This window comes from Nycticebus coucang, chromosome 2 (genome assembly GCF_027406575.1).
Source record: "Nycticebus coucang isolate mNycCou1 chromosome 2, mNycCou1.pri, whole genome shotgun sequence".
Taxonomy (NCBI): domain Eukaryota; kingdom Metazoa; phylum Chordata; class Mammalia; order Primates; family Lorisidae; genus Nycticebus; species Nycticebus coucang.
Window position 1 is genome coordinate 46,421,249 of NC_069781.1, and position 20,289 is coordinate 46,441,537.

General features: G+C 40.6%; 1 protein-coding gene across 3 annotated transcripts in view; it reads right to left on the reverse strand.

Moving 5' to 3' along the window:
* The window catches only part of ACO1 (aconitase 1), a 62,750-nt gene that overhangs the window by 7,979 nt on the left and 34,482 nt on the right, over positions 1 to 20,289 (reverse strand). For all 3 annotated transcript variants that reach the window (XM_053571033.1, XM_053571042.1, XM_053571024.1), the window contains 13 exons: positions 18,851 to 18,920; positions 18,537 to 18,720; positions 17,584 to 17,723; positions 15,314 to 15,485; positions 12,260 to 12,360; positions 11,296 to 11,412; positions 9,491 to 9,650; positions 8,115 to 8,250; positions 5,627 to 5,711; positions 4,143 to 4,299; positions 2,661 to 2,785; positions 1,052 to 1,156; positions 272 to 414 (listed from right to left, as the gene is read on the reverse strand). In XM_053571033.1, coding sequence (XP_053427008.1) covers positions 272 to 414; positions 1,052 to 1,156; positions 2,661 to 2,785; positions 4,143 to 4,299; positions 5,627 to 5,711; positions 8,115 to 8,250; positions 9,491 to 9,650; positions 11,296 to 11,412; positions 12,260 to 12,360; positions 15,314 to 15,485; positions 17,584 to 17,723; positions 18,537 to 18,720; positions 18,851 to 18,920 — 1,695 coding nt within the window. The remainder of the gene's footprint in view (positions 1 to 271; positions 415 to 1,051; positions 1,157 to 2,660; positions 2,786 to 4,142; positions 4,300 to 5,626; positions 5,712 to 8,114; positions 8,251 to 9,490; positions 9,651 to 11,295; positions 11,413 to 12,259; positions 12,361 to 15,313; positions 15,486 to 17,583; positions 17,724 to 18,536; positions 18,721 to 18,850; positions 18,921 to 20,289) is intronic.

Consider the following 20,289-nt stretch of genomic DNA (forward strand, 5'->3'; position numbering starts at 1 on the left):
CACATGATTCTTGTTGAAAATCAGATTGGGGAATCACTGACCTTGATTATTATTGGTATACTAGGTCACATAACACCTATTAATATCAGAATATGAATGATTGATGAATAGATATAAGTAAACTGCAAATCCTTGTAGCAGTTCTCTGAAAGCATTAAGCCTCTGAACCAGGCCATGGCAATGCCTGTGAAGTTCTATTTCTGCCCTAGGCCTCAGGCATAACCAGGGTCTGCTACAGGATAAGAGCAGAGCCTGGGACTTTCATACCTACCCTCTGTTAGTTAAGTAGCGAGCAGCAGGGCTATTTCTTGCAATATTTCCAGCTGGAGAGATGTGGTCAGTTGTTACTGAGTCTCCCAAATTTAACAGCACATAAGCATCCACTATAGATTTAGGTGGCTGAAGATCCAAAGTCTAGCAAAGAGTACAACAAGTCAGCATTGGCCCAGGTTTCCTCAAACAAGTCACCAGTGAGTCTCAACAGTGGTGGGCCACAGACTGAACCACATGACACCTCTACATGAATGCATGGAAAATTCTAGTTTCTGTGTTTTATTAGGGATGTTGAGAAAAATAAGATATGTTTACTCAAACATTCATATCTTGACCTTGAAGAAAAAGCAAAGTGCTGGCACTATCCCCCCGAAGTCATAGGAATGCAACTGCAAATGCCATCCATGGAACTCCTTCAGATGCTGAGGACAACTGGAATCCAACTTCTATGGCCATCCCCTTGTCACAGTGACCCACCCAGGGCAGCATGGACTTCTTGATCATCAGTTTCAGGGAAGATGTTCCCCATTTTTACAGGTATAAGATTCAATATGGCAGGCCTGGGGGATATTCTCCTGGAATAGTCCCTCATGTGCTACTGGGAAACTGTAGCCAAATATCCCAGCCTCCCCAAACTCTGGCCAGCCTTATCTGCTTAGGTTTACAAAGGTTTTAAAGAAATGTGTAGTCAAAGAAAGGGTATGGGGTAATAAAATAGGTTTTATAAGAACCTAAATCTTTTGAAGAACTTGTTTTGTTAAAAAATAAAACGTCATACCAGGTTTTCGAAGAATGGTGGTGATTTAATGTAGGTAGATTTGGGATTCCAGAAATACAGCTTATCTGAAGGGACTGCTAAGGCATTCCAGCTTTCATTCACAGTCTTAAATAAAAATAAGTAAATAATTTAATTAATAGAAGAAAAAAAGGGAAAGGACAAGCAGATCTAATTACATTCCATTCTAGGGAAAATTTAATAGGCAAACATAAAATATACATTTAAGCTAAGTTGTATAATAAAAGCCAATTTCATTCTAAATAGTTACACACAAAAGTTCCTTATACTCAGATTACATCATGCTAAATAACAATGCCTATGCCCTGTGATGGGCTGCTTCTAAGACATCGAACATGAGCCAGCCTTTTGGGACTCACACCTAGAAGCAACCTGCTCCTGTTGAGTGTGGGCTGACCCTAGGGATTGGCTCCAAGGTTAGGTTATAAAGAAATCTGCTTGTCTCTCTAGCCCTCTCCTGCCGACTTGCTCTGAACAGACCCATGCAGCAAGGCACTAGCTAACAGACAGTGAGGAACTAAGAACCTCAGTCCAACAGCCCGTGAAGAGCCTGATCCTGCCAACTACCATGTGAGTGAGCCTAAGTGGATCCTCCCCCAGCCTGTAGCGCCAAATGATGTCTGGACTGGAGCCCTGTAGAGACACCCAGGGAAGCTGGATTCTCACCCACAGAAACTAAGAGAGGAATAAATGTCCACTGTTTCAACTCACTGAATCTTGGGGTAATTTGCTGCACAGTTATAGATAACTAATACATATAATTATAAATAATTTGTGAAATAATAATCCAGATTGTACCAAAGGGGAAATTACTCTCTGAATGTTTTGGGAAGTAGACTTCTAAGTCACACAGATGCCGGATAGCAAATGATAGCTGCTTATGCATTAAACTTGAATTCTGTCCAGTCCATTAACTCAGCTGTTGGAGAAACACATTTAACCCAGTGCCTACCAAGCTCCCAAACACCATTTCTCAAGGAGCAGCTTGTAGAAAGTGCAGTGTGTGAATATCACCGCCATGTCACCCTCACCCAGACAGTTCTGCTTTTATCTAAAGAATACCAGCCCCAAGTCTGCAGGGACACAGAGGGCAGGGCAAGGCATACCATCTAGGAGCCTCATAAATGTTGCTGAGCCCCCTTTATAAAATAAATGGAGTTTGGTGCTTCCTATCGTGTGGTCTTAGTTCTTTTTTTTTTTTTTTGGAATGCAAATAATATATTTTGAGAGGTACATTCAACCATAACTCCACTTCAGTGACACCACATAGTGACCCATCAGGGGTCCTCACCAGGGCAGACACCCCTGCCACCCCAGGTGTCTGAAAAACGGATAGTTATGGAGAGCTGAACTGGAGTCCTCCTTCTTGAGGCTGTCACTGCTTGTCTAAATCTGGAAACATATGGGGGATGTGGGGTTTGTAAAAATATGTGTCATGGAAAAAAAAATGACCAAGAATCACATCCCCAGATATCAGAAGAAATAAATGTTACTTTTTCTAGTTCACACTCCCGAGAGCCTCCAGGTCTGCGGACAGGGCACAAAGCAGTGGCTCCCCTAGGACTCCGGGGCAGTGTGGGAGGGACCTCACCTCTATTTTCTGATAGACCTCCTTAAACATCCCAGGGATGACAAACTGACGCTCCACCGCCTGGATCTCCTCTCTGCTTGGCCAGATGTCTTTCAGAAATACTTGTTGTCCCTTTGCATTTACTCCTGGGAAAAAAATGTTTATGAACGGAAAAAAGCTTTCTAGCACCTCATTTTCATTGTTATGTACAATCAAGTCTCCTTCTCGGTCAGGGCTGGGGAACCTGTGGCCTAATGCCACATATGCCCTTCTAGATCCTTAAGTAGGCCCCTTTGACTGAATTTGTTCTGTAAATTTGGATTCAGTCAAAAAGCTGCACTTAAGGATTCAGTCAGGAAGTGCACACTTCAGATCTAGAAGGCCACATGTGGCCTCAGGCCCCTGCAAGTTCCCACCCCAGGTAGTTAACAGCCTACAAAGCAGGCGGAAACACTGAATTAGTGGATGTGAATCATCACCCTTAAGGGAGATACATGTTGAGGTTGCCATAAGCCTCTGGTCATGCTTTTCTCAAATGATCAATACATAGATCAATAAACAGCCTGTTTTATATGTGCTTCTGTTTAAAGACCCGTTATTTAATACATGCTTTTGACTCATTAATACTGGACTTAATAGCCAGCAGCACAGTAACTCACGCCTGAATGAAACTTGTCTAAATGCAAGGCACACCACCAGCTTCCTGTACTTAGTGGCACCAGACAGTGCTTCAAGACTATGCGCAGGGGCCCTTTTAAATGGTGAAATCATTATAAAAAGCACAAAAATGTGAAAACCAAGGCACTACATAGTCTGTGAAAAAGATACTTGTTTATAGTATGAGAGCTGAAACAAGAAGGTAGAGCATTGCCTGGCGGACCTCAGCGTGCAAGGCACAGATCGGGGCTTTCAACCCTCAGGGCACGTCTGTGAGTGACTAGGAATGCACCATAGGTATTGATTCAGGGGGTAAAATATATTTTAGCGAGGAGACAAATTTGCAATATAAAATCTGTTAATGAAGATACACCAATAACCCTTAAGTTGTAACATCCTATAGGTCAATTGAAGTATTATTTTCTTATTATTTAATATGCTTAGAAAAGATAAACAAGCAGCCAGAAAAAAGGGGGTGATGCATCATTTCTCCTGAATTTTGAGAAGTTGAAATATCTAGGGTGTGTTCCCAAAGAATATATATTAAAACAAGGCCTATCATTAGATTAAAGTAGGAACAGAAAAAGGAGGACTAACAGGAGAAACCAGAACAGCAAGACCTTGATTACTTTTGGCATCTATTTCCCTTTGTCATCCCTTACCCTCGACAGATTCCTGCTTAACTACTTCGGTTATGTCTTAGCTGTAAATGGAAAAGATTCTTCTCTGTCTTACCACAGGAAAATCTATATTTCATTTTTTTCTTAAAGAAAGCAGCAACTTTTTTTGTAGTATTATTTTCAAATTTGCTGGAAAATAATTATGGCCATGCAAACAAAATCTTACCCAATGGCTCTTTCTCAAAGTCAATTCTGATGGTCCCAGCAATCGCATAGGCTATTACTAAGGGGGGAGAGGCTAAATAGTTGGCCCGGGTGTTGGGATGCACTCGACCTTCAAAATTCCTGTTCCCAGATAGTACTCCAACAGCTACAAGGTCTCCCTGGGGAAGGCAAGAGAAAAATTGGATTACAGAAAGAAAAGATTGACTATACTTATTGTCTTGGACCATTTATAATAGTTTTCCCATCATATGGACGTAACTCTTTAAGCTGCCCCTTCCTTTGGTCCTCTCCTACAGCAGGGGAATGAGATACTCTGAATCAAAAGAAGTAGGGACATCAGTAATTACTGCTCAAGACCTACACCAGGGAGGCGCCTGTGGCTCAGTGAGTAGGGCACCAGCCCTATATACCAAGGGTGGCTGGTTTGAACCTGCCTCGGGCCAAACTGCAACAACAACAAAAAAAACAGGTGGGTGTTGTGGCAGGTGCCTATAAGTCCCAGCTACTTGGGAGGCTGAGGCAAGAGAATTGCCGGAGCCCAAGAGCTGGAGGTTGCTGTGAGCTGTGATGCCACGGCACTCTACCGAGGGCGACAAAGTAAGACTCTGTCTCTTAAAAAAAAAAAAAAAAAAAAGACCTACACCAGATAGGTCAGAAGGAAACATCCTAGTTATTTCCAAGATCAGATGGGAAAGACTAAAAGATGAGAGCTAATGGAAGCCACAGTGACATATAGATTCTATAAATAATGCAAAGCTAACCAATTAGTATTTTTAAAGACTATGAAATTTTGGGGACAAAAGCCAATGTAATTTGTGTGGAAACTTGTCTGATTTTGAACCAATTTTTTCTTTTCTTTTCTTGTTTTTTTTTTTTAGGCAGAGTCTGAGTGTCATGTGTCAGTTGGTCTAGCTCACAGCAACCTCAAGCTCCTGGGTTTGAGCCATCCTCCTGCCTCAGTCTCCTGAACAGCTGGGACTACCCGTGCCTGCCACAATACCTGGCTACTTTTTCTATTTTTTTGTAGAGATGGGGTCTTGCTCATGCTCAGGCTAGTTTCTAATTCCTGATCTCAAGTGATCCTCCTGGCTCAGTCTCCCAGAGTGCTAGGATTACATATGTGAGCCACTGTGCCCAGCCTGAACCAATTTTTCAAATCACCAGTATAGAACAATTCTAGAGCCCTCCGTAGTCAACACTAGCATGTAGGGGGCACTTATGTGTCAGGCACTGCACTGTTTTATGTTCATCATCATCTTAATTCTCACAACTCTGTAAAACAGATACTGATACCTTCTCCCAAGTTATGGAAACTTAACCACAAATAGGTTCAGTAACTTGCTCAAGGTTACATGGCTCCAAAGACCAGACTCTTAACCACATCCCCTGCTTCCATGTACCTTCCTGAAATACCCTCATTTTGGTCACACAGTATGTGAGAAGAAACCACAGGTCTGAAGACCTCTGGGCCCCACTGTAATTTACCTGTGTGATGGCTTCTACTACAGGTTCAGGTAAGGGCCCACTGTTGCCAATGCAGGTCATGCAGCCATAGCCTACCACGTCAAATCTGGACAACAAAAGGGAAGCAAAAAACAAGAACAACTTTCAGGGAGCCCTCCTGCGGGACCAGTGGGAGGCACCGGCAGAACGGACTCACAGCACATGGTGTCAGTGCGGTGCTCTTCTTGTAAGGCTTCCACTCTCCAGCACAACCTGACACAGCACATCGCAGACTACTCACAGCTTTTACTTACAGGAAGGAGTTGAACTGCATGATCTAGAATTTTTACAAGTTGAAACCAGATATGCTATTTAATGTCTTTCTTCACTCTTATTATATAATCCCAGGGAACTATGAATTTTATGAGACACATGAATAAAATGCAGGTTATCCACATTAGGAATAATATGAAAATTGGAGAAATTATATGTGGCAACTAATATAGTCAGGCACTGCAGACATTTTGGTCAACGACAATCCACATGTAGATACTGGTCTCATTATAATGGAGCTGAAAAGTTGCTATCACCTAGTAACCCTGTAGGTATTATAATTACAATGTCCGTAAACAGACACACCATGATGACTTTTTATTATTTTAGAGTATACTCTTCTACTTAAAAAAAAAGTTAACTGCAAAACAGCTTTAGGCAGGTTCTTCAGGAGTATTCCTCAGTATTCAGGAAATGAAAGCTGCATGTGTGTTAGTGTCCCTGGAAACCTCACAGTGGGACACGATGTGGAGGTGGAAGATGATGACACTCAGGATTCTGACCTAGGTGCAGGCTAATGTGTGAGTATGTGTCTTAGTTTTTAACCAAAAAGTTAAAAAGAATTAAAGATTCTAAAAATAGAAAAAAGCTTATACAATAAGGATATAGGCTCAGTGCTTGTAGCACAGTGGTTACGGCACCAGCCACATACACCAAGGCTGGCAGGTTCGAATCCAGCCTGGGCAATGACAGTTGCAACCAAAAACTAGCCAGGTGTTGTTGGTGGGCGCCTGTAGTCCCAGCTACTTGGGAGGCTGAGGCAAAAGGATCGCTTAAGCCCAAGAGTGTGAGGTTGCTGTGAGCTGTGACACCACGGCACTCTACCAAGGGCGACATAGTGAGACTCTGTCTCAAAAAAAAAAAAAAGGAATAAGGCTATAAAAGGATATAAGTATTCAGCCATTAAAAAAGATGGAGACTTTACATCTTTTGTATTAACCTGGATTGAGCGGAAACACATTCTTCTTAGTAAAGCATCACAAGAATGTAGAAGCAAGAATCCAATGTACTTGATTCTAATATGAAGGTAGTAGATGAGCTAATACAAGGTGGGGGGTAGGGGAATGAGCTAGTGCAAGAGGGGAGGAAGACGGGGGGATGGGGCCATGGTGTACGGCACACCTCTTGGGTGCAGGTCACAATTATAAGGTATTTGTTTACCTAACAAATACAATCAGTGTAAACTAATTCTTTGTACCCTCGATGAATTCCAAATAAAAGAATAAGGATGTAAAGAAAATATTTTTTTACAGCTGTACAATGTGTTTGTGTTTTGAGCTAAGTGTTATTGCAAATGAGTCAAAAAGTATATCAAGAAAAAAAAAAAAAAGTATATCAAGTAGAAAGGTTAAGCTAAGGTTAATTTACCACTAAAATAAAAAAACAGATATTTTATAAATTAGTATAGCCTATGCAGTGTTTATAAAGTCTATAGTGGTGTACAGTAACATCCTAGGCCTTCACATTCACTCACTACTCACTGACTCACCCAGAGCAACTTTCAGTCCTGGAAGCTCCACTCCTGGTAAGTGGACGTACCATTTCTTTTTTATCTTTTATACCATATTTTTACTGTATCTTTGCATGTTTAGGTTATGTTTAGATACACAAATGGCACCGGGTTACAACTATCTCCAGTACTCGGTACAGTAACATGCTGTACAGGTTTGCAGCTAGGAGCAATAGGCTATACTATATAGCCTCGGAGTGTAGCCATACCATCTAAGTTTGTATAAGTACATTCTGTGATGTTCCAACAAGGATAAAATCACCCAAGGACAGATTTTTCAAATGTATTTGCCTCAGGAATTAGAATGCTTTTAGTTATTGTAAATAATTATTTTTACACCAAAAGGCGGACTGTTAGCTGCAGAGCCACTGTTATCTCACACCTTGGGAGAAATGAGAAAAGACACCCTGCTCCTTTAGGAGAGCGCAGCACCACAGCAGAGCACGGGCTCAGTTTAGCCCCTGCTCTGCCCTTAGAGGGCACCCTTGTACAATGAACAACCAGCACAACTGAACAAAAGAGGGCCCTATTTAGTTGGAGCATAAGGGGTGAAGTTTATCTGCCATCTGATACAATATTATGCAATTAGATACCATCAGATAAGGGCACATCTGTTACAAGGTGACATAGCAATATACATGAATAAAATGCAACAAAACAACAGTATGAAAGAAAACTCTCCCTCACCCAAGTTGAGACAGGTAAGGCATGACTCCACTTTCTCGCAGATAGTAGGTGACCACACCACTTCCTGGAGACAGGCTAGTTTTGATATAAGGCTTCACATTTAGGCCAGCGTCCACAGCTTTCTTGGCTAACAGTCCTGTGAAACGGCAAACACAAGTATGGGTGGCTGCCTGCACTAGGTGCCAGGGGCACTGCAGGAAGGAGCCTGAGTTCTCAGTCTGCATTTCTGGCCACAGCCTGACAAAGCCCCTTCATGACAGCACTTACTGCCATCCCTGCCGCTGTACAGAGAGCTCACTGGCCCAAAGTTATTCACAAGTACCCGGTGAACTCAAAATTAGAGTTCCAAGAAAGAAGATATATTTCCTTTTTATATAAAAGTGATAAACCAGAAGCCACTTATAAATATATTACAAAATGGGTTTTAATTTTTAGAGGTAATCTTCCTAATTATGTTTGATCTGGATGAAAATCGTAATTAGAGAGGGTCCCTTTTTGAAAGTATAATATATCAATTGTGTACTGGTTGGCAAAGAATAGTCAGCTGAGAAGTAAAAACCCAGTCTTCAGATATTTCTTGAAGTGGAGCATCCTGGGCCATTGGATTTTGGCAGAGACAGAGGCTGTTCCTGGAACACGGGGAGCTGTCTCAGGAAGTATCACAGAAGTAGGAAAAAAAGTGGGGGTGGAGTACAAAGGGACTAAAAACTACAGACAAGCTGGTGAACTGTCCTAAGACTGGCTTGCTCCAGACAAAGAAAGCTTAGGTGGAAACAGAAAGACTCAGATAAAGAGGGTTTTCCTTATTTCCATGCCTGCTACATAAAAAAGAACTGTTGACGCTGTCTACAGACATAAGAAACACTCCTGGGGATGGCTAAAAACTTGTAACCAATGAAGACTTTATATTAGTGAAAGCCGGCATGTAAATATTAACTACTTAACCAGAATTGCTTAACAGGTCAGGTGCACCACTGCCCTATGCCCTAATTCAGATGCACTTGCCAACACATCTAAATCAAAACTTGATCTGCTGTTCAGGGTTTTGACAGAGAACAAAGTCTATGACATGATAATCTGACACAAGATTCTAGGGCTTTACTAGATATTCAGCTTGCTTTGCTTTCTTCTACTCATTTTCTATGTTAATTCCCAAGAGAAAGACTATTACGTATTATGTATTCTATTTAAATTAATCTTTGCTTTGGACGCTATCTACTGTGTAGATGTATCTGGGCCAATAAATCTGTTCCTGGAAAAGACAAGGTTCAGGGAACTAACTACATGTGGAACTCAGCTAAGACCTTGGGTTATGTCTTGGGAGAGTTCCACTACTTTGTCCACATGACTATGGGGATGGAGTCAAAGGCACTCACCTGCTCCTAACATCACAGATGGGTTACTGGTATTTGTGCAGCTAGTAATGGCAGCAATGACCACAGAACCATGAGTAAGGATGAATTCACTCTTATTATAGATAAATGTCTTATGGTCATTATGATGGTCTGGAGCAACTTGGAATCCTTTAAATCCTTGCTATAGAAGAAACATATATATATATATTACATAGGAAGAAAAAAATATATAAGATATATACATCTTGCTATAGAAAAAATATATATGTGGTCAAAAGTTTTCACTTTGGAAGAAGAAGTACTTTGATAACTATAATTTTAAAGGCCAATTTTTATTTTAATTTTTTGGTAGAGTGCCATGGCATCACAGCACACAACAACTTCAAACTCTTAGGCTCAAATGATCCCCCTGCTTTAGGCTCCCAAGTAGCTGGGACTATAGGCACCCGCCACAATGCCAGGCTAGTTTTTCTATATTTAGTAGAGACTGGGTCTTGCCCTTACTCAGTCTGGTCTCAATCTCCTGAGCTCAGGTAATCCACTTGCCTTGGCCTTCTAGAGTGCTAGGAATAAAGTCGTGAGCAACCACGCCCACACACAGTCTTAAAAGGCCAATTTTTAACAAAACATAAATATTTCTGCTAGCAAACTCTGAAACGCTACAGAAAAATTAAACTTGTCTTTACTCTTCTTATATCTTTACAATATGCAGTCATGATTTCTGAACAATTATCTCCTTCCCACCTCAAAAATGAAACTGCTAAATTTAGTTCAAAGTTGGTCTAAATAAAACTCAATGTCCTTACTATAAAGGTTAATAGATACAAACTGACTGAGGCTTCTGATTTTAGCCTTATGGAAATTTGGGGAAAGTACCATTTTGACCAGTGAATCATGATCAATAACACAAGATACATAGGCCGGGAGCAGCGGCTCACGCCTATAATCTCAGCCCTCTGGGAAGCCCAAGGTGGATGGATTGCCTGAGTTCAAGAGTTTGAGAACATCTTGAGCAAGAGCCAGCTGTTGTGGCAGGTGCCTGTAGTCTCAGCTACTAGGGAGGCTAAGGCAAGAGGATCGCTTGAGCCAAGAATTTGAGGATGCTGTGAGTTATTATGTAATGCCCCTCTATACAGGGCGACAGAGTAAGAATCTGTCTCAAAAAAAAAAAGAAAAAGAAAAAGAAAAAAAAGTTATACAAACTACAGATAAACATTTGGTATAATGTTGGTGTTCACCAGATAAAACCCATCGTACCTCTTATCCATTCATTTGGATAAGTGAAAATCTACTATGTAGCAGAAAATATGCTAGATACTTTGAGATACCAGGAGATTAAGACACAATCCTATTCTCAAACATAAAGTCTGGTACGAGAAATCATACATGCAAATAAAGTACCAACGATGTAAGTTGAAGAATATGGAACACCATCAAGAGGGTTTCAGACCAAGGGCCAGGAAGTTACAAGGGAAAGATGACTTTCTGCTACGAGATACTGAAGCCACACTGCAGAGGAGCTGGTATCTGCGGTGAGTTTTACAGAGCTAACATACCAGGACATGACATTAAATAATTAGGAAGAGACAGTGGCCTGAAAAGCTTGGGTAAGGAGAGTAAACAATATGGCCAGAGTCAAGTGAAAAGGAGATAGGCTGAGAACGGTGGGTTGAGTTGTGTGGCCTGTAGCTAATGGCTGTCAGTAAGAACTTCTGAACAGAGTAGAGAACCTTCAGCACCAGGCTGCAAAGAGTCATCAGTGAGTGGACAGAAACAAGGCATGGGGTGGGGTCAGAGGAGTTTAACTTCTTCTTCCAGACCCCTACCTTGGCTCCAAGGCAGCTCTCAAAGTCCTTTTTCATGTCAGACACAGCAATTTTGTCCTGAGGCCTCTTGGGTCCACTGCAACAAGGCACCACTGTTTTTAAATCTAATTCCACAACCTGTTCACCCAAAAGAAATTAGAGAATACACATTATACCTACAAAGAGGAATGACAAGGCATGCCAAAGAATTTTAAATATCACAATAGAAATAAGCAATGAAACAAAACTACCACATTCAAAAACAAAAAAGCCACTGTTCACTCTTAACACTTAAGTGGTTTAATTTTCCAAGATCAAGATGGGCAGAGTGAGACAGGAGGCCTTGCTGCCTCTTAGAAAGATCAAGGTGAACACTGCCTTATACCTATTATACTTCTACAGTGATTTGGGAGAGATGCAGCCATTAAGTCATCAATGCGAGGAAATCGGTCTTAGTCTAACTAAATATTTCCTTTCCTTGATGTAACATGTAACAAAACAGGAGTCCCAGGTCCAGTTTACCCTCCAACCTTGGCTGTCTAAAAATATGTGGGTTCAGTTTGCATCCTAGAAAACTAAGGTCAATCTCTGGATAAATAGAACTGATAGGTTTGTACCTTCTCTTCTTCCTAGATCTATAATAATGATGGGTTTAGCTTAAACAGCGCTCATCCCTCTGGTCAAGTCTTTCAGTGGTCTTCCACATAAGAGTGTGAAGCAGTAGCTCAGAAGAGGGAACAAGCTGGGCTCACACTGATCAGGCCAGTAGGAACATTAAGACATTACACTGCTACGTATTAATTTCTATGTTTACACTTTCCCCATCCTTTGGATTTTTCATCCTTTTAACATTCTGTTCTCCTGCAAAAGTTGGCAGTGACTTATTTCCTACAAGTGTACCCCCCTCCCCAGGGAAAAACTCATGCAACTAAAATCGTAGGCCTCAGGAGGAAGAAACAGTGCTCTGGAGAAGGTACTCTCATACCTGGGCGAAGTCTGGGTCTTGAGATGGGTCATTGAAATCTCGAAACATTCCGACACTCTGGAGATATTTTTTAATGTGCTTTATTGTTTTTTCGTCACGACCTAAATGGCATGTCAAGAATTAACATGTAACAAATATTAATATTTCCTGGTTAAAGATTATAAACTAACACTTCCAACAGAAATTACACAAGTAAGTTATGTATGTTTCACTCACACAGCCCCACCCCAAGAGCTGTTGATATTTTAGCTTCCAGGCTAACATTCTCACTCCCTAGCTGATGCTACTTTTTATGAGCAGTCACTAATTGATGTGTTGTTCTTAACCAAGTAACTATATCTGAAAAAGATTCTGGTTTACCTATAGTACCCTCCTCTTTTTGCTTTTTTAGGTTTGTTTTGTTTTTTATTTGAGACAGCCCTATTGTCTGGGCTAGTGAGACACTGCAACCTCAAACTCCTGGCCCCAAGCAATCCTTTTACCTCAGCCTCCTAAAGTGCCAAGACTACAGGTGTGAGCCACCTCCCTGGCCGCCCTCTCTTTTTGGTCACAGCCCCAATTATGATGATCCTATACCTAAGCTAACTGTCAAGGCACACATATGTGTCTACCTTCAACTGGCCATAAAGACTTTCAGCATTCCACATTCTTATATTGAAAATAATAACCCACCCCACCCCATGCCCTTAAGCACTTTCTGTGTGCCTCCTGCATTGTGTGCTAAATGTTCTGATGTATTACCTCAATCTCTAACCCTTATCAAGACCCTGTGAGACAAGTACAATTGGTATTCTCATTTATAAATGAGGAAATGGTAGCTCAAGATTTAAGTAATTTTTCCACAGAACATAGGCAGAAAATGGCAGATCCAGGATCTGAACTTGAATTTGACTCCAAAGCTCAAAGCCTTCACTCACAATGCTGTATCACCAGGAATATGACTCTGAAACCTCTGCTATTTAATTCTTATCACAATCATGGTATAGGAGATAATACCAAATAGGCTCAATGCATGCGCAATCCATCCATTTCTCTGACAGTTAAGTGAGACTGAACATGGGATTTTGGACCCACCATAGATGAGAATTTTTGGTCTTTTTTGTTTTAAACTGCTTTCAGCATGGACCTCAGAAAAGACAAGTGTAAGAGCTTCATTAATATATTTATCATGCCCTATTGTGGAGCCAATTGTTCACAATACCTTACTGCAGGGGTTCTCAAACTATGGCCCGTGGGCCACATGTGGTGGCGTGATTGTATTTGTTCCTGTTTTGTTTTTTTTACTTCAAAGTAAGATATGTGCAGTGTGCATAGGAATTTGTTCATAGTTTTTTTTTTTTTTTTATCTATAGTCTGGCCCTCCAACGGTCTGAGGACAGTGAACTGGCCCCCTGTTTAAAAAGTTTGAGGACCCCTGCCTTATTGTGTATGAGAAAGGGCTGGACTCTTCTGAAGCAGTACTCCTGTTCCAATTTAATAGATTTACGAATTGGGCACTAGATCAAGAAGTTTAGTGGCCACCTCCAGCAGCCTAATCTTCCCTTGGGATTTATTCTGCAGCTCTTCTGCCCTTACCAGCATGTTGTCCCTTCCCACATTTAGGCTAATTTTCTCAACTATTCATTCTGTTACTTGTTTTGTTTTGTTTTGAGACAGAGTCTCACTATGTCACCCTTGGTAGAGTGCTGTGGCGTCACAGCTCACAGCAACATCGAACTTTTGGGCTTAAGTGATTCTCTTGCCTCAGCCTCCTGAGTAACTGGGACTATAGGCGCCCACCACAATGCCCAGCTATTTTTAGAGACAGGGCCTCACTCTTGCTCAGGATGGTCTCAAACCTGTAAGCTCATGCAATCCACCTGCTTCAGCCTCCCAGAGTGCTAGGATTACAGGCATGAACCATCATACCTGGCCTCGTTCTGTTCTTTTAGCTCTACATCTTTTTCATTTTAAATACTTTGGGGCACAAGGATGTATTAATCAATTTCAATGTCGTTATATTTAATAAAAACATTAAAAAAATAAACTTTATCATAATCTTTACTCTTTCCAGTAGAGTTTCCTCAGGCCATGGGAGAAGACTTAGATTTACTTGGAGTCTATAAAATGTCCTATGGAACCCTTCCCATGGCTTATCCCTTTTCTTAGACATCTGTTCAAATTTTACTTTCAACGGCCCTTGTTGACTTTCTTATAATATAAAAAGCACTCTCAGGGACTTTCACCCACCTCCTTGCTTTCTTTTGCATTAGCACACTTATGCAGTTGTGTATTTGTTCCTTTCTCCTTTACCAGAATGTAAATTCCGAGGAGGCAGGGACTTTATCTATCTTGTTCACAGCTGTATCTTTGGGAACTGGATTGGACATTGATAATTTGTTAAATGGATGACTGAATGACTTTAATGTTTCTAAAATAAACTTGAGACACTAAAATAAAAGCTTTCTCAAAGTTAAAAGTCAAATGTCTAAGTAAATATAGAAAGAGTTAAAGATCTGTCAACATTTTAAAATGCCATTATACGCTGTCTCTCATTTTACCTCCTGGGCAACCCAAAGGGCGCTGGAGAATGCCATCCCTCTATGGAGCCATGCAGCTTGGATTCTGGCTCTACTATGTGGGAGCCTTGGGTAAGACAACATTTCTCTTACCTTCAGTTTTTTCTCTTATTAATTAACTAATCAATCAATGCATCCTACAGATCTGTAAAGAGGATGACAGCAAATGCATACCAAGTGCCTGGTACACAGCAGGCAGCCCAAAGATAGTAGGTACCATACTAAGATCACTTGTTTAATGTCAAACTAGTAGTAAATATCATAGTTAAGTATCCAGGCTTCCAGAGTGTCTGAGAATGTTTTATTGGCCATATTATGTTCCATCTCTATTTCATATCACCTTAAATCCCAACAACCCACCTTGGGTCCACAGAGAAAAAAAAGGTGTGACTCTAACCCACTGCATTCTGTAGGGCAGAGGCAGAAGGCAGATTCTCAGTATTCCATGAAACATCCACCCAGAGCCCTCGGCTTTCGCAGTCCTTTATGTACTCACCTGTCTGTTCCAAGTACCTGATACTAACTTCATCAACTGGGAAGAAGCCAGCAGTTGCTCCGTACTCTGGACACATGTTAGCGATTGTAGCTCGGTCAGCAATGGATAACTGGGCTACTCCTGGCCCGAAGAACTCAACAAATTTGCCCACTACCCCAACTTGGCGGAGGTGCTGAGTAGCAGAAACAACAGAAAAGCTTGAGACTTGACAGCCCACACTTAAAAGGCAGAATATTGTTTTGCAATTCTTATAAAATAGCCTTGTGAATAAACACAAACAATAAATTAGTCCAACATATTTTTGACTACTTTAAAAAATGAAATTTAAAAAGCAATGCCAGCTAAAGGCAACATGATAGATATCCTGGAACGGAAAAGGGACAGTGCTGAAAAAAACTAGTTTAGTCTGTACTTTAGTTAAGAGTGCCATACCAATGTTAACGTCTTAGTTTTGATAAATGTGCCATTAAAAATGCTTATAAATAACATCTTTTATAAGATGTTAACATTATAGGAAGTCGGGAGAAAAATAACAGAAATTCTTGTAGTATCTTTATACTGACTCTCCTATAAATTTAAGATTATGTCAAAATAGTTCTTATTTAGAAAAACAAAGAAAAAGTATGCCAAAAATGCAAATAATGCTAAGAAAAGTTTTCAAAATGAATAACACTCTTTTTCTAATGAGATCACTAGAAGTGCCTAAAAGTGCTAAATATTATTCATAAATTCTTTCAACCTAAATGAATTACTTGCACTAGAGTAAGAAAATGACTTGTTTTCACAGTATAATGAATAAAATTCTAGCTACAAGTTCAAGCCAAATGTAACCCAAAGGTCCCCATGTCTGACTTGCCAGATCTTTTCCACACAAGACATCAGCCAGGAGTGAGGCCCCAGTGACTGACTTAGCTCTGCATGAAGCCAGTCTCACTGGCTGTGGACAACCACATAGATAGGCTCTTTGGGTTATAGGGAATTCTACCAAATTTTGTGAGCAAATTCTATATTATTCCATATCTTTAAAAAGAGTGCATAGGCCCTTGTGATAAGCTGTGTTGTTGAAATAAATTCAACTCCAAATTTCAAAGATTAAATCAAAGGGAAACTTACTTTGGCCTTTAACAATATAGCGTTTGTATAAAGAACTCTAAGCCTCCAAACTATAAAATCATAAAAAATTGTGTTTATGGTAATAAAACACCATTGTTTTTCTAACAGTGTCTCAAAATAAAATAGCCTTTTTGCAAAACAAACAAATCACAAAGAAAAAGACAATAATATCTCAGCTAACAAACAAAACTTTTATTTTACAACTTGGAGAAACATCTGTTATAATAATGTAACTTACAATACAGAAAAGAGAATAAAAAAAGTCAAACACTAACCACGAAACTAATTTGGTAAAGAGGAACTATGTCAAAAAATATAGTGAAAGTATAAACACATGCACGGGAATGATTCTCACAACCTCAGGATGATGACTATTTTTAGGAATGGGAAGCATGGCTTTAGTCAAAAAACAATTGCATAATATTTCTTTAAAAAGGGAGAGAGAGCTCTGAAGCAAATATGGCAAAACGTCATCATCTGTTAAATGTGGGTGATAAGGCTCAGCACCCGTAGCTCAGTGGTTAGGGAGCCCACCAAATACACCGAGGCAGGCAAGTTCGAACTGGGCCTGGGCCAGCTAAAAAAAAAGGACAATTGCAACCAAAAAATAGCTGGGCATCGTGGCAGCCACCTGTAGTCCCAGCTACTTGGGAGGTAGAGACAAGGGAATCACTTAAAACCAAAGAGTTTGAGGTTGCTGTGAGCTGTGATGCCACCGACAAAAAGAGACTCTGTCTCAAAAAAAAAAAAAAAAATCTGGGTGATAAGTATGTGAAAGTCATTTTAATTTCTGTGTATTTAAACTATTTCATAATTTAAAAAAAATTTAAGAAAAAGATCCATGCAGCAACAGGGAGTAAAATGAACAAATTATCTAAACATATCCACAAAAAAAAATTAAAACATTTTTTAAAATGAAAGAAAAGGAAACAAGCAAATAAAAAAAGAAAAAAAAAAAAGATGAAAAAGAGAGGGAAAAAATTGTTTAAACATAAACTCCGAACACTCCCCTTATCTCATCTCTTTTAAAAATCATCAATGTAATAAGTTTCCCAGAATTTCTAGAGCACACAAAACCAAGGGAGCCTCTAATATGTATTTCATCCCTGTTTGTCAGTGTGGTTTCCACGACCACAGAAGAGGCAGGACACCCTTACCTTGGTAATGGTGAGCACGATGTCAGTGGACGTTACCAGAGGGTGGGGCTTTCCCATCAGTTTGTAGCCAACCACCTGGGGAAGCACCATGCTGATTGGCTGACCCAGCATGACAGCTTCTGCTTCGATACCCCCCACACCTGCAAAGAATGCATGACCAGAGTAATGCTTTCATCATTCCCTGTATCTCTCAGAAACAAACTCAGTGTTATTAACAGGTAATAAACCACCCACAATGTTTAACAGGTATGGAGTTGTGTTATGTATCCATAAAGAGTAATTATTTTATCTCTATTTCTTTCTACAAATTTTTTCACAAGTGTTTCTCAAAGTGTATCCTCCCAAATACTTGTATCAAAATCCCCTCAGTGAAGGTGCGGTGCTTGTAGCTCAAGTGGTTGAGGCGCCAGCCACATATACCGGAGCTGGCTGGTTTGAATCCAGCCCCGGCCTGCCAAACAACAACTACAACCAAAAAATAGCTAGGCGTTGTGGCGGGTGCCTGTAGTCCCAGCTACTTGGGAGTCTTAGGCAAGAGAATTGCTTAAGCCCAAGAGTTTGAGGTTGCTGTGAGCTGTGACACTATAGCGCTCTACCCAGGGTGACAGCTTGAGACTCTGTCTCAAAAAGAAAAAAAAAAAACCCTCAGTGCCACATCCAAAGGAGCGTAGGCTTCAGGAATCCCCAAGTATAACAAACACCCCAAGTGATTTTCATTTATGCTAAAAATACTTTCTTCCAGTTCATAATCATGGAGCACTTAAGTATAAAGAGCTTTTCTGGATACTGGAAAAACAGCAGTGAATAAAACAGACAAAAGTAAAAGTACCTCTCTGATACTTGTGGTCATGCAAATTCATGCTACTGGGCTGTAATGACATCAAAGTGAAGTAAGGTACCTCCCCGAGAACAGCATATACAGGGAAGACACAGAAACCTGGAAGAAGACTCACCCCAACCAAGAACGCCCAAACCATCAATCATGGTAGTGTGTGAATCCGTGCCCACAAGGCTGTCTGGATAGTAGTATCCATCCTGATCAAACACCACTCTTGCCAAATATTCCAAATTCACCTGGTGGATGATTCCTGAGCCAGGGGGAATAATCCGCATGTTGTGGAAAGCCTGGGAGCCCCACTAGAATTGAGAAATGGAAAGAACACTAAGAACACACGCGGTACCCTTACTCAGCCCGTCTCCTTGGCACCTCTGCCTTGTGTCTCATGTATATAGAAAACCAAACAGCAGAATCAAATGCTGCCCATACCTTTAAAAATTCAAATCTTTCTTTATTTCTTTCAAATTCCAGGTCTTGATTCTTCTGTAAACTGTCTGCCCTGTCAGAGAGAAAAACGAAATACATAAATTTTGAGGCTTAAAATGCTATTTGGCCAAATTTGTTGGTGATGAATTAAAAAATGAAATTGCATCTGCAGGTTTGCTGGGTGGTATCATGAACTTCATACATGACTATTACAATATTGAAAAGAGAAAGTAAGTAGTGAAAAGTAAAAAGAATAATCACTGCCTGGAATACATGTTAAAACTAATGTAATCATGAAGTCTGACTCTCAGCAACAGACTCATGACATTTATATGACAACAGCAGTGGAGATGTTTAAAGACCCCTTGTTTCTGTGCTCATTTCTCATCCATGACCTCACTGTAACAGCTCTCTGAGCTGAGCTGTGTCTGGGCTGGCATTTCCACCTGTTTATGTTGGGAGATAGGAAACCGGCAATGGCAAGTGGCTTAGTCTGTCAGACAGAGGCAAATGAGGAGGATGGTGCCACCCAAGAACAGCAAACCACAGATTATATGCTGACATTTATTCAAGGTCATTCAGTCCATCATGACAATATGGGGAGCCAAGAAGATATTCCAGGATTTTTATATAAATTGCATTATTTTGAGTCAAGAAAAGAGTAATTCATTTGAACAGTCACAAATCTGAAGATCTGGGACACAGAAGATGCTCGTAAACTGTATATCATAGGATTAACAGCTAAGGTCAAAGTCCAACTTCATTAATTAAGATAATAATTAACACTTAATTGACATTACTAGGTACCAGCCACTATTCTTAATGCTTTACATTAATTTTCTCATTTAGTCTTTGTAATAACTCTTTGAATTTAGGTACAACTAGTGGCTACTGGAGACACAGAGAGGTTGAGAAACTTGTTCAGTATAGAACCACACAAGCCTGAGTTCCACTGTCAGTGGAACTCAGGCAGTATGACTCCAGAGTTCTCTCTACCCCTACACATAACCAGACTGGAATAGGTAGTAGTTACGGAGACTTGGCAATAATGGTGGTAGTGGTCATAACCTGCACTAGCACAGTAATATTACAGTGTATTACAACAGTAGGAGCTAATGTGCAACATTAGGCTACAAGCCCTCCATGCTGTATTCAATGGCCACAGCTCCTCCTCCTGTATGTTGGCCTGTCATCCTCAGTGTATAGATGCAGCAGCACAGAAAGCTTAGATAACTTGTCCAAAGCCAGGCGACTGGTAAATCTTAGAGCTATGACCTGAACTAGGTCTGCCCAGCCCTGGGGTCCCTGCCTTACCCACTGTACTCCTCACCCAGTCTCCCTTCACCTTAATCTATGACAATCTATCGTGTGCTGGGTGCTGGGAACACCACGGTGCAGAAGCTGCTCCCTGCCCAGCTGGAGCTCAGAGCCTGGTGAGAGAT